We start from the raw sequence: 11,404 nt of genomic DNA on the forward strand, positions 1-11,404 counted from the left end.
TGATGAGGCGCCGCCGCTACCTGCTGGACAGGGCGGAGCAGGCGGGCGGCGAGCAGCACCCGCCGCCCCGCGCCCGCGACTGGCTCTACGAGTCCTACTACTGTATGAGCCAGCAGCACCCGCTCCTCGTGTTCCTGCTGCTCATCGTCATGGGCGCCTGCCTGGCGCTGCTCGCCGTCTTCTTCGCCTCGGGGCTGGTAAGAGACGACCCCCCGGCCCGGGGGAGCCCCCTCCCCCGTGCGGCCCGGCAGCTCCCCCGGGCCGGGCGCGGGGCCCCGCTCTCCAGCCCCTGCCTCCTCCTGCTCTCCTGGCCCCAACTTCCCAGCCGAGCACTTGTGTGGTGCTGAAGCCCCGGGACGGGCTCCCCTGAGGGGCTGGGCACTCGCCATCCTTGGCTGGCCTGACGGACTTGGGGTTGCTCCTGCTTGGTGCCCACCCCCACCCCTCCATTCCCTATGATCTGAAGAGAAGTTGGCAGGGCTCAGCCTCCCTCCCGCTGCCGGGAGCCCTTTTCCCCCGGGCCATTATCCCTTCTTGTTGCAGTGGCAGCCAGCTAGGAGAAGCCTTGGGAGAGTAGTAGGCAAGAAGCCTCCCCCCACACACTTCACGGTGGGTTGGAAAGAGCTTGACCCAATTTCTAGAGAGCTTTGTACCCCCCCCCTTTTTTTTTTCCCTTTTTTTTGTTTTTTTAGGGGACTAAAAGTTTCTTCTGCTTGCTCCCTTTCCTGCTGGCTAGCAGCAGGGCTGCCAGATGCTGGGGGGAACGCAGCGGGACACACTAGCAGCTGCCCACCTTCCCCGTGGGATGGCTTCATGCGCAATTGGGTGGAATTTTCCCCACTGAGTTGAACAGGCAGGAAAAGCTGTAGAGGGCAGTAACATTCCTATTCCTTGTGGAGTCTTCCCCTGCTTCGTGCTCGCACTGTCAGCCTGTGTGATTTGGTTGTATTTTTAACAGGAATTTGTGGCTTCTGAGGTCTGGCTTGTTGTTGCCTTCTCCTTCAGTCTGCTAAAAACCTTCACCTTAAGGGTGAAGTTGAGATGTTTATATCCCTTCTCTGTTCGTGGTCGTGGACTCTCCATCCTTAGAGGTTTTTAAGATCTGGGCAGTTAAATCTCTGGCTGGGGTGATCTAGTTGGGGATGGCCCTGCTTTGAGCAGGGGTTAGACTGGATGACCTCCTGAAGTCCCTTCCAGCCCTCATGTTCTGTTCTGCTCTGTTTGTGTCCATCCCCCCCCCCATGCATTCATTATGACCCTCACTCCCTTCCCTGTTTTGTCTTTCAGGTGGCCCAAACAATCAGGGATATGCCTTTAGTGGCCCCCATCACCAAGGGGGGGCTTATAGCTGTGTTTGGTGGGCTCTGGCCCACATTCCTGAATTGCATATCAAGAAGCCAACCCTAATTTTCTGTGATTCTTTCAGGCTAGGGAGGTTATTTCATATTTAACCAACTGATGTGCCCTGTAGGTACTTCTGAAAGAAAAACTTGTCTCTTGACCACTGTGGCAAAGCACTGTTCCAAGGCTCAGACTAGTAAAATTCTTGTGTGTCTTCATTTTGAGGTACAATTCTCAACTCAGCCAGGGCAGAACAGATTCAAAACAAAAGCCAGCCAAGGTGGAGGGGGTTTCTGATAGAGGAGGCTAGCGCAGTGTTTCACTTCTGGAGCCCTGTGTTGAAACTGAGGGTCATTGCTGATCTCATTCTTGTCCACTGAAGCTGTTTGTACACACCATGGTTCAGTGTGCCAATTAAACAGCCTTCAAGAGAGCCAGGACTGGAAAAGGAGGTGCCTGCATGCCAAGATCCAAGGGTAACTTTGTAACTATGTGAGGAAGGTTGCTCAGCACCAGGCTGCAGGTTGCTTGGGTCAAAGCAATGCAGTAAGGACCCCATAAGCATTAGCCCTGAAGTTTGTATGGCATTAAAAGAAAAGTTGGGATTCAGTTCTTTAATTCACAGCGCAATTTGTAGCTTACTGTTACGGACTCCACATGCTTCATTTCAAAATATCATTCACAATAATAAGAATAGTGTAACTGCACATCTGAATCAAAGGTCTGTTGAGAGTTCAGGAAACAAAGAAGTTATATGAACTAGCAAAATCTTTGCCGTGAATTGCAACTTCAGAAGCACTTTGAATTTTATAGTTCAGTCTGCCTTTGGAATTCCAGACATACCAGAGGGGGGAAAAAGTGCTTTCAGAACCTTTTTTTTTGGCTGAGATTTTATTTTCCAGGGGCTGACAATGAGAAGGGTGAGTGTGGAGGGAGACAGGGTCCTCCTTTAAAGCCTGTAATCTTGAAAAGAAAACGATTTCACATTCAGGACAGGGAGAAAGTTTGCCTTTGGAGATTTGGAGCACAGGATGTTGGGCATAATCCTTTCGAAAGCTGCCCAGATTTCTACCTTAAACATCTTATTGGAATAGTATTACTCTGATCTTATTCACGGCTAAAATAAACTTTTGAAAGCTTAAATCTATTTTCCCTGTATCTGGTATAGAATTTATAGTCTCTACCTGTGGGACTGTGATCTCATTTGCAAGTAACACAATGAAAAGTTCTGAACAGTTATATATGAAATTATGCACATCTGATGTAGAAAAGTCATTCTGCAATATTATCATCTTTGACTTTATTTTGTGTATTCAGCAAGCTATTATTTCAGTGTAATATTTAATTAGGTAAGGTGCTAGCTGTAGAAATGAATGGCAAGCAAAATTATTTCTGAAGAGTTATGCACTCTATTTTGAAGTTAACAGAAATATTGGCAGTAGTAGCTTCTGGTGTCTTATTATGCAGCTAAGACTTTTTTTTGTAGGTGAAGCTCAACATTAAATTCCAAATTGACATTTCATAGCATATTTTTTGTTTTTAAAGAAATCAACTAACTTCATAATCTAACTTCAGAAGTGAAATTAAGAATAACGTATTTATTAGATATTAGGAAGGCAAAAGTTAGCATTGATTTAAAAAAAATATTTCAGTCCTTAAGAAAATCTGAAACACAGTTATAAGGAGAGATTTTTTTCCCTTCTTTTTGCTTTTATTCTGTTTTTTCACTAGTCTGTTCATATAGATTACTGTACTTTAATTGATTACTGCAGCATTGCACATGTGTCTGAAATGTCATTTTTTTTTAATTTTCTGATAATACATTCTCAGCTGTTCTCAAAATATGGTCAGACTTACAAAGATATAATTTACTTACTCATATATGTCAACCTGTCATAATATCAGTGGTACTCTACCTGATGTATATAAGATGAAAAATTCATAAGCGTTTTACCAGAAATATATTAAAAGAAGTGGTTTCAGCTTCAAATTGACTTTGGAAATCTAATTCTCTTCACTTGGCAACCCACTTATTATTGAAATAGATTTCTTTGGAGATTTTGGCTCATTTCATAAGCACTGTGATTTTTCACCGTTGGAAGTAAACGGGCTAGAACTTCATATATATTAAATATAAAATTCCCAGGAGCAGTGCTAGAGATGGCTCTTCAAAGCTAGGAGTACTAAATAAAGTAACAATAGTTGCTCATTTCCCTTTCTGTTCTGTATCATCCTTTTTACATTTTGTGCTGCCAGGTAGCTTCCCCTGCCTCTCTGCACCTGATATAAATTGAACACTGGGGGAATGAGGACAGGCTTCCATCTTTAGCCACTGCTTGAAGGGATAGAGAAAAATTCTCTAAAAACCCTCCAGGGCTAAGAAAGAAATGCCAGATGTCAGTTTTATTTTCAGTATCTGGTTACTCTCAAGTTGCTACTGTGTATAAGGAGTAGGAGGAACCCATTATTCTTTCCCTCTTTTAGGTCTGAAATGTCTTGCCATTACCAGCTGTGTTCAGGATGATTTTCCCTCTGGCCACGATATTTGTGTTATAATGACAGGTTGTAGGAACAACAACAACAACAAAAAAGAATTGATTACCTTTGGTCTCTCTGAAGTGCAGAATCCAAGACTGAAAGAGTTCATCTAAATATGTACAGCTGTGACATTCTTTTCCTTGTTTAACAAAACAAATAACCCTTTAAAGGCACTTCTGGAAATGAGTGACCATTTACCTAAACATTTTCTGCTTAAAATGATTTTTTTGAACCTCTAAATTTTTGTTATTGGCTTATTTATGGGTGGCTATTTTATCAATGGAATTTTAATACAATATGGTAACAGTGAGATCTACTGGCCAGTTATATTGGCTTACCTCTATTTTAAATAGTAATCCCTGTGTTTGTTGAGTATCCTGTGCATTATTTCCAACTTAAAGATGTCTGAATTTTGCTCTTATCCCAGGCACTTGGATTTGATTTGGCTAAGAATGGGGCAGAATGGTAGGGAAAAGCAGCTTTTAACACCTGGTTTGAAAATAGGAGTCAAGCTATTATATTGTTGAATGGTTTAAGTTTTGGATGCTAAGTTAGTTCAATATTGCTGACTCCAGTGGGACTGCATGGGAGTTAAAATAGGCATAATTCAACCTTTAAGTTGTGAATGCAGTGCAGTTTTTCTGAATGGAGTAACTTTCTTCTGACTCTTAAGCTCTTAGCTTTTTGCACTGAAATTCCGTGTTGTTTTTTCTTTTTAATTGAGACCACGCATTTTAATGAGTGTTCCTTTAAAAATATATCTGAACATTTGGCATTTCAAATTTTAATTTGTTTGTGAAAATGCAAAATTGCTTGAATTGATCAAGGTGGGAAGAATTTTGGGGAAATCCTGGAAGTCCTGTCTAAACAAATATACTAGACAGACAGAAGACAAGGTAGAGGTATAAATTATAAACTAACTGAATCAGAGATACACAGCTAATAACCTCTCCCTGTTCCCAAAAGCTACACAAGAACATGTATGGAGGTAATTTTAGAATAGATGAGAAGGGTGTTTGTTTCTCTCCCTTTATCTTTTTGCCGACTATATTGAATATAAAGACCATGTGTGATGCTGGTTTGATAGTCCCAGAGATTGAAGTCTTCTGTTAAACCCAAGGTAGATTCAATACAAATTTTACTTTCCTTCACCTCCTTGCCAGTTTATATTATTCCTTTTCTGGAGAGACCATCTCAAGGGGTGTAAGTATAGTTAACTACTATTGCCTTTTAGTCCTTGGCTTCTCTTCTCTGAGGCTAAGCACAAACATTCAAAAAGCCTGACCTGTAATTGATTAAATCCTTGCAGGCTAGCCTAACCTGCATAGGTTGAACTGACAAGCAAGTGAACAGACATTCACTTTTGATTCTGGAAATGCAGCCACATGCCTGAAGTGGCTCAGGCTAGAAACCGGAGCAGGGCAGGAACTACAGTGAGCCCTCCCTTCCCTTTTGCAGTGTCCTGAAAGCTGGAGGGAAGCTGAGCTGCTGGGGGGGGCGGGGCTTGGCCAGACCAGACCAGGGTCAGTTCCTGCATGGTGGCCCATTCTGCCTGCTAGAGATCAGCACCTAGGCTGGCCCCAGCTCTGCCCCGGCCCTTGAAGCATCGTACATGGCACAGGCTCACCCCAGCTGCACTTGAAGCTGTGTGGAAATATGCTGGAGGCCAGGCTGGGCCAGCCATAAGGCTCCTTCATAGGCTTCAGGGTGGATGGGTGCAAGGGATCCCCAAGCAGCAAGGAGGAACTGGCTGCACCCATCACCATTGCCTGGCACCTGCTGTCCCCTTGGCCGCTGGGCCCTGAGCTGGGCATATGCTGCTCCCTTTTCCCCTACCTGGTGATGGTGGTGCAGCACTGCTCTGTGTGCCAGGTGCGAAGTGTTACCTCTAGGGCTTCCCCACTGTTGCTGTGGGGTGGCTGACTACTGTTTGGCAGCATGTGTGGTTCCTACCATTATGGCCATGCTGGGCCCTCTTGATGGCAGTGGAGAAGCTGTAGCAGTAGTGCTTCTCACCTGGTCCCTGGTACATAGGGCTGTACTGTGCCATTGCTGCTGTCGGGTAGGGGAAGAATGAGCAGGGCATGCCCAGTTCAGCACTCAGTGGCCTGGGGGATGGCAGGTTGGGGTTGAGGACATCCAGTGGGTGCTGTGTGGCTTCTTGGCACTCTTGCCCAGCTCCTGGTGTTCTTGGGTCAAGCCATTGCTGTGTCTGCCACTGTAGGGGCTGGCCTAGGTGCCTCTCTCCAGCAGGTAAAAGGGATCACCGGGCAGGAGCTGCTTCTTTACCTACATGCTTGGCTCACCTCAGCTGTGCCCTGGGCTAGCTTGGACACGCACTCCTGCCTCTTCCCTCCCCCCCCCGGCCAGGTCCCTTTGTTCGGTAGGGCACATGTCTAGGATGGAGCCACTGCACTGCCACTGTGATTCCTCTGTGCTCTATTCTTGGGCCAGTTTCATTCCCCTCCTTCCTCCCAATTTGGCCTTTGCTCCTGGGCTGCCCCAAGCAAAATGTATGCCCCAGCAGCTGGGAAGGTACAGTGGGATCAGAGCCCCACTTCTTGCCTCCCCCCCCCACAGCTGGGAGGGGGGCTCTGGCTATGCTGTGCTGTGAGCAGGGGGGAAAAGCCGGGCAGGCCCTGGCTGTGGTCCCATGCCTGGGGGAGAATGGATGCAGGGGGGTTAATTCCCCTCCATCTGAGCCTGCTGTCCCATGCCTCCTCCACTCCAGTGGGGAAAAGTCTGGCAAGGCCTGCTCCACTCCTGCCAGGCAGACCAGGCTGTGTCCCCAGCGGGGTTTCCCATCCCCACGCCTTTGTCAGCCAGCCCTCAATGCTCTGACTAGAGAACAGAGGGGTGGGGCCAACCCTGCTATGCTCAAGCAGACAGCATAGCCCTGCCCAGGGCTGCAAAGCATCCTGGGATGCTGGGGGACTGTGATTTAACTTGAATCAGTAAGGGGTCTGGGACAGAAGTTCCATTAACCAGTCTGATACTACGTTCAACCAGGTTTCTCTGAAACTAGTTTCTTTCATTTTGAAAGTGGTTTATGTGCATTGAACTTCTTTTCTGTTACAGGTTTAAACCAGTTCACTTCAACCAGTTTATGTGTAACTTCCATCTGTAGCCTGACTGTCAATGGAATGGAAGTTTTTGTCATTTGGACACCATTCTGTTAGGAATTATATTGAGACTACTAGCTCATTTCATACAGTCCATTGAATGCCTTTCTGATGGAAGCATCTGTTGGTTGCTAGCATTTTGGGCTGGAGTACAGAGGGTGCCATATATGTGGGAGACTTCATATTCCAGTTCCAGTTCCCCAGGTCTCATAGAGTCTTTCTGAACCAACAAGATAAATTAGTCACTGTATATGCTGACAGTTTTTATTGCATATAGTTTTAACAAAGTCAAGCTGTAGAAATCCAGAATTTGTAAACTAGCAAAAAGATGTGACAATTAAAAAATAGAAATGGAAATAGCAGCAGGCATGGATTTATTGCTTGTGTCAGCAGTCACAGAGGGTATCACTAAGCAAGGATCAGTTGCACCAATACAGAGGTCCCGATTCTGATCTTGTGTCATTTATGTGATAGTGTTATTTTGTTTACTTCAGTTAGACTACTTCTGCTTCACAGTAATGTGGATGTAGACACAAAATAGTTTGAATATATTGATATATGCTCTTTAACAGAGGCTGAAATCCTACCCCTTCTATGTCTAAAAAAGTAATGGCTCGCCTTCATTGATTTGAAAAGGAGCTAGGTGAACAATAAAATGCCAATAGATTTTATTTTATGATGTGATTTTTTTTTTTTTTTTTTTAAAGAATATTGTGTATTTTAACAATAATTTATTTTCTGGAAAATATTTTATCTTTGGAATTTATCAGACAGTAAATAGTAATACTCTTATAAACTGAAAAAGTGAATAAATATTATTCCTTTAATATGCACCCTTGGTGTATTCAAAATTTGTATAGACCCACTTTAGTGGCATTTTAAAAAACCTTTTTAGTCTTCCAAGCCTTTAAGAGCATAATTAAGGGCATAATTTGCCCTGAAGGGTCTTCATTAATGGTGTTGATGATGTGAAATAACCTAGTATGTCTTCCAGTTTTCAAGTTCTATTTATTAGGCAGGAAATAACCTAAAATACCCTTTTACATTCAAACCGGTACAGGAATCATCTAATGATAATCCTAGAGACCTACAATGACATTTTTTTAGCAAAGTCATTTTCCAGGAGTAGAACTGTTCCTTAATAATAGGTCTAGGAAGCATAATGTAGTTTTAATATACTTTGCTTTTTTGTTTAAAGAATAATTTTAAAATTCTTTTCTTGCTCTTATTAAGTCTTCCACATTTAAATATAAAAATTGAGTTAAGGACATTTCTAATGGAGATTTGAAAAATAAGGTATTTTAGGTTAGTTCTATTTTAGTATGCACATGGCTAATACAATATTTTAAACACCAGAAGCAGGCTGCTACATATGAGCTAGTGGCAAATTGCATTAGCCACAGAAGTGCCAAAGGAGTAAAATAGCATAGGGAAATGGATTGTGTGCAAAAATGAAAATATTAAGCTTTCATTATTTTACAAAGACACTTCATTAAAATGCAAGAATTATTTTAAAACAAATTAGTGCTGTACAGAAGCTCTCTTGTTTGAAGTGTAAACTGAGGTCAGAACATTCATTTGGAGAAAGCAAGAATTATGTAAAACATGATAAGAGCTGAAGCTTCTTAAAAAGACCTCAGAGGGGATTCTTCAGTTTTCAAGTAAGATAACAGGATTATTACATACAGCATAAAAGCTCAAAATTATTTCCAAAAAAACCCAGTGGTAGCCTTTTAATCTGTTCAGTAATTAAAAGACAGCAAGAGAGAAAACATTCAGGAGGATAGAGGTATCAGAGAAGAACCATATACTGTAGGCTAAGCCGTTAAATTAGAAGGCACCATGCTGATAGTTTAATTCCATTACCTTTAATCTATGAGACCAGTGATAGAAGAAAGAAAGTATTTGGGAAACATGACATTCAGGTTTCTTCTCTCTGTATTTTCCTATTTGCTTTTAGCCTACTAACACAGTGGTGTTTACAAATGCCTTCGCTGTATTTTCAAGTGTTAAATGTTTTGCTTTGGGAGATACGAGTCACCAATTATCTGTAATTCCTGTGAGGTAATAGAGAAATTATGATTAAAACTTGAGTTCCAAAATAAAATTATAGGTCCCATTCTCCACTGTGGTTTATGTTAAGTTTAACCCTATATCTGATCCAGTGGGCTGTCGTTTATGAAAGCTCATGCCTCTCTGAACTCATGTCTCCAGGGTGCCAACCTTCCCTGCCTTCTATCTAACTTTGGACCAACATGACTAACTACCTCCCTAGCTTGACATTTGCACTCTCTTTGCAAAGCTGGGAAAAACCCAATTTTTAAAAAAGAAGTCCCAAATCAGTTGGTTTAGCGGGGTGGGAAAATTGAGTGAGTGCTTCTGTTTGTTTTTTTTGAGCTTTTAATTTTTATTTTGTTTAACCACTTTCCTGAGGTTCTGGGGTCTTCCTGGGGCTCCAGCAGTGGCAGTCTGGGCATATGGTAGCTGGCTGGCAGCCAGAGCTTGGCTCTGGCCATTCAGGCTATGGTTTTGGGTGAAGTGTGCTGCTGCCACGTGTGCCGCCCCGCTTTTCTTCCACACACCTTTTTTTTTTTTTAATGCCAGGATTTTCTGGTATTTAAATTTGGCTTGATGCTATAAATATGTAATGCGGAGAACCAAAACACATGTGCGCTTGTGTGGATGCAGCTGATAGGGCCAAATTCTGTTTCACTTATTAGTTGTATAAGTAACTTGTATACCGAAATGCAATTCTGCTCCAGCCTGCTTGAGTCTCTGAAAAACAGTTGATATAAGAAGTGCGTGAGTCCTCCATGAGTCACAAAAAAACAGTGACAAAGTCTTAAGGGTCAAGTGATGGTGTGTTACAACTGTGGATACATTAATGGATTTTCAGGGTCTTGGGCAGGATGAAATAGGCACATAAATGCAATTCTAAGTCCACTTAGGGACCTAATATGTGAAATAAAATCTGTCCCAAAGGTGTCTATTTTCAGTGAGATTGCTTGGGTATGTGACAGTAAGCATGTGCATAAAGGCTTGTAAAATGAACATCTGTTTTTATCTATGTGTAGTATGTCAAAGTTAGAAGCTGAGATAAAATTTATAACTTAGAATTTTCCTGATTCTTTGTGAATGCTTAAGTAATGGTTATTCATGTTAAATTAGTACATTTTTAACTGACATCTTTTAAAATCAAATGGCAAAAAAACCCAAAAAAACACAAGAAAAGTTTGCTTCTGTGCATTAGTATTTCAGTTTCTGAGTTCAGTGAGAGAGCTGCTTTTGACTTGAGTGGGAGTGCAGCCTGCTTGCATGTATTTCAACATGCAGAACAGACAAATAAAAAAAAGTTGAGGGGGGCAAAGATAGGTTTTCCCCCCCTACCCTCAGTAGCTTTTATATACCTTTTTATATTTAATGTTCACTGGATAAACATCATCAGGGGAGCTGGGGACACGACAGGACCTGGGGACAGAAACCAAAGCAGCCTCTATTTCAAAGCAGCCTTGCCTGCCCGCTGCTTTCAGCACCACCCGCAAGTTGGAAGCTGTAGTGGGGGATGGGGGGTGGAGGCAGCTCTTTCCTGGCTGGGCCAGGTGGACCTCCTGAAACTTGGTCAGGGCCATGGACTGCTGGTTGAGAACAACTGCCCTGAACAATGTCTAGCCTGCAATGTGGTGATCAAAGCACTGTGCTGGAAAGTGGGAGTTGCAAGTTCAAACCCTGTCTCAGTGAGGGTTGCCCAGGACTCTGGTCTCCTATTCCCTACGCAAATAATTTTAACCATTAAGATGATTGACTGAAAGGAGGCAGGAGCATTCTTCCTCTCTGCTTTACTTATGGCCATTCCATACTTCTTATTCCATGCCAGCCTGGTTGTTGCTGTTTCTTCACCAGTGGACATCTCAAAGCTGCCAGAAATTCTTAGAGCAAAATTTGCGCTTAGGTGGCAACAGTTTTATGTATGCGCCACTTAGGCCCACATGTCAAATAGGACTTAGCCCCCAGTGTTTTCTTAGATGAGTTGAAAAAATGTACTATTCATGCATGTTTCCACTTTTATTTAACTTTGTTAATAGAGCGATTTTTATTCACACAAAGGAAAACAGATATCCTATCAAGAAATACTTCAGCTGAATGCTAAGTTTTAGAATTTAATAATAGAGCTAATTGTAACTTTTCAGAACGTACATGCAAGCAGCTTTAAAAATAAGGAACAAGAAGCCTCATTTTCTTTATTTTTGGATATCTTAAGGATGAGTGGATCGAATTTTTTCAGATTTCATCTTAGCACTTGGAAATACTAAAGAGAAATTTCAGCCCAAAAGTTTAATCCTTATGGAAGGTGTTAATAAGTTCTTTGGACTTCCTTTATAGCTTTGTTCGTGAGTCATACCGGT

The 11,404-nt window shown here is 42.7% G+C and overlaps 1 protein-coding gene across 2 annotated transcripts in view; it reads left to right on the forward strand.

The window, feature by feature from the left end:
* Positions 1 to 2: 2 nt before the first annotated feature.
* ADCY2 (adenylate cyclase 2) overlaps positions 3 to 11,404 on the forward strand; it is a 393,618-nt gene continuing 382,216 nt past the window's right edge. For both annotated transcript variants that reach the window (XM_019541362.1, XM_019541372.1), the window contains exon 1: positions 3 to 197. In XM_019541362.1, the coding sequence (XP_019396907.1) occupies positions 3 to 197 (195 nt within the window). The remainder of the gene's footprint in view (positions 198 to 11,404) is intronic.

This window comes from Crocodylus porosus, unplaced genomic scaffold, assembly GCF_001723895.1.
Source record: "Crocodylus porosus isolate Cpor-Errol unplaced genomic scaffold, CroPor_comp1, whole genome shotgun sequence".
NCBI lineage: Eukaryota > Metazoa > Chordata > Crocodylia > Crocodylidae > Crocodylus > Crocodylus porosus.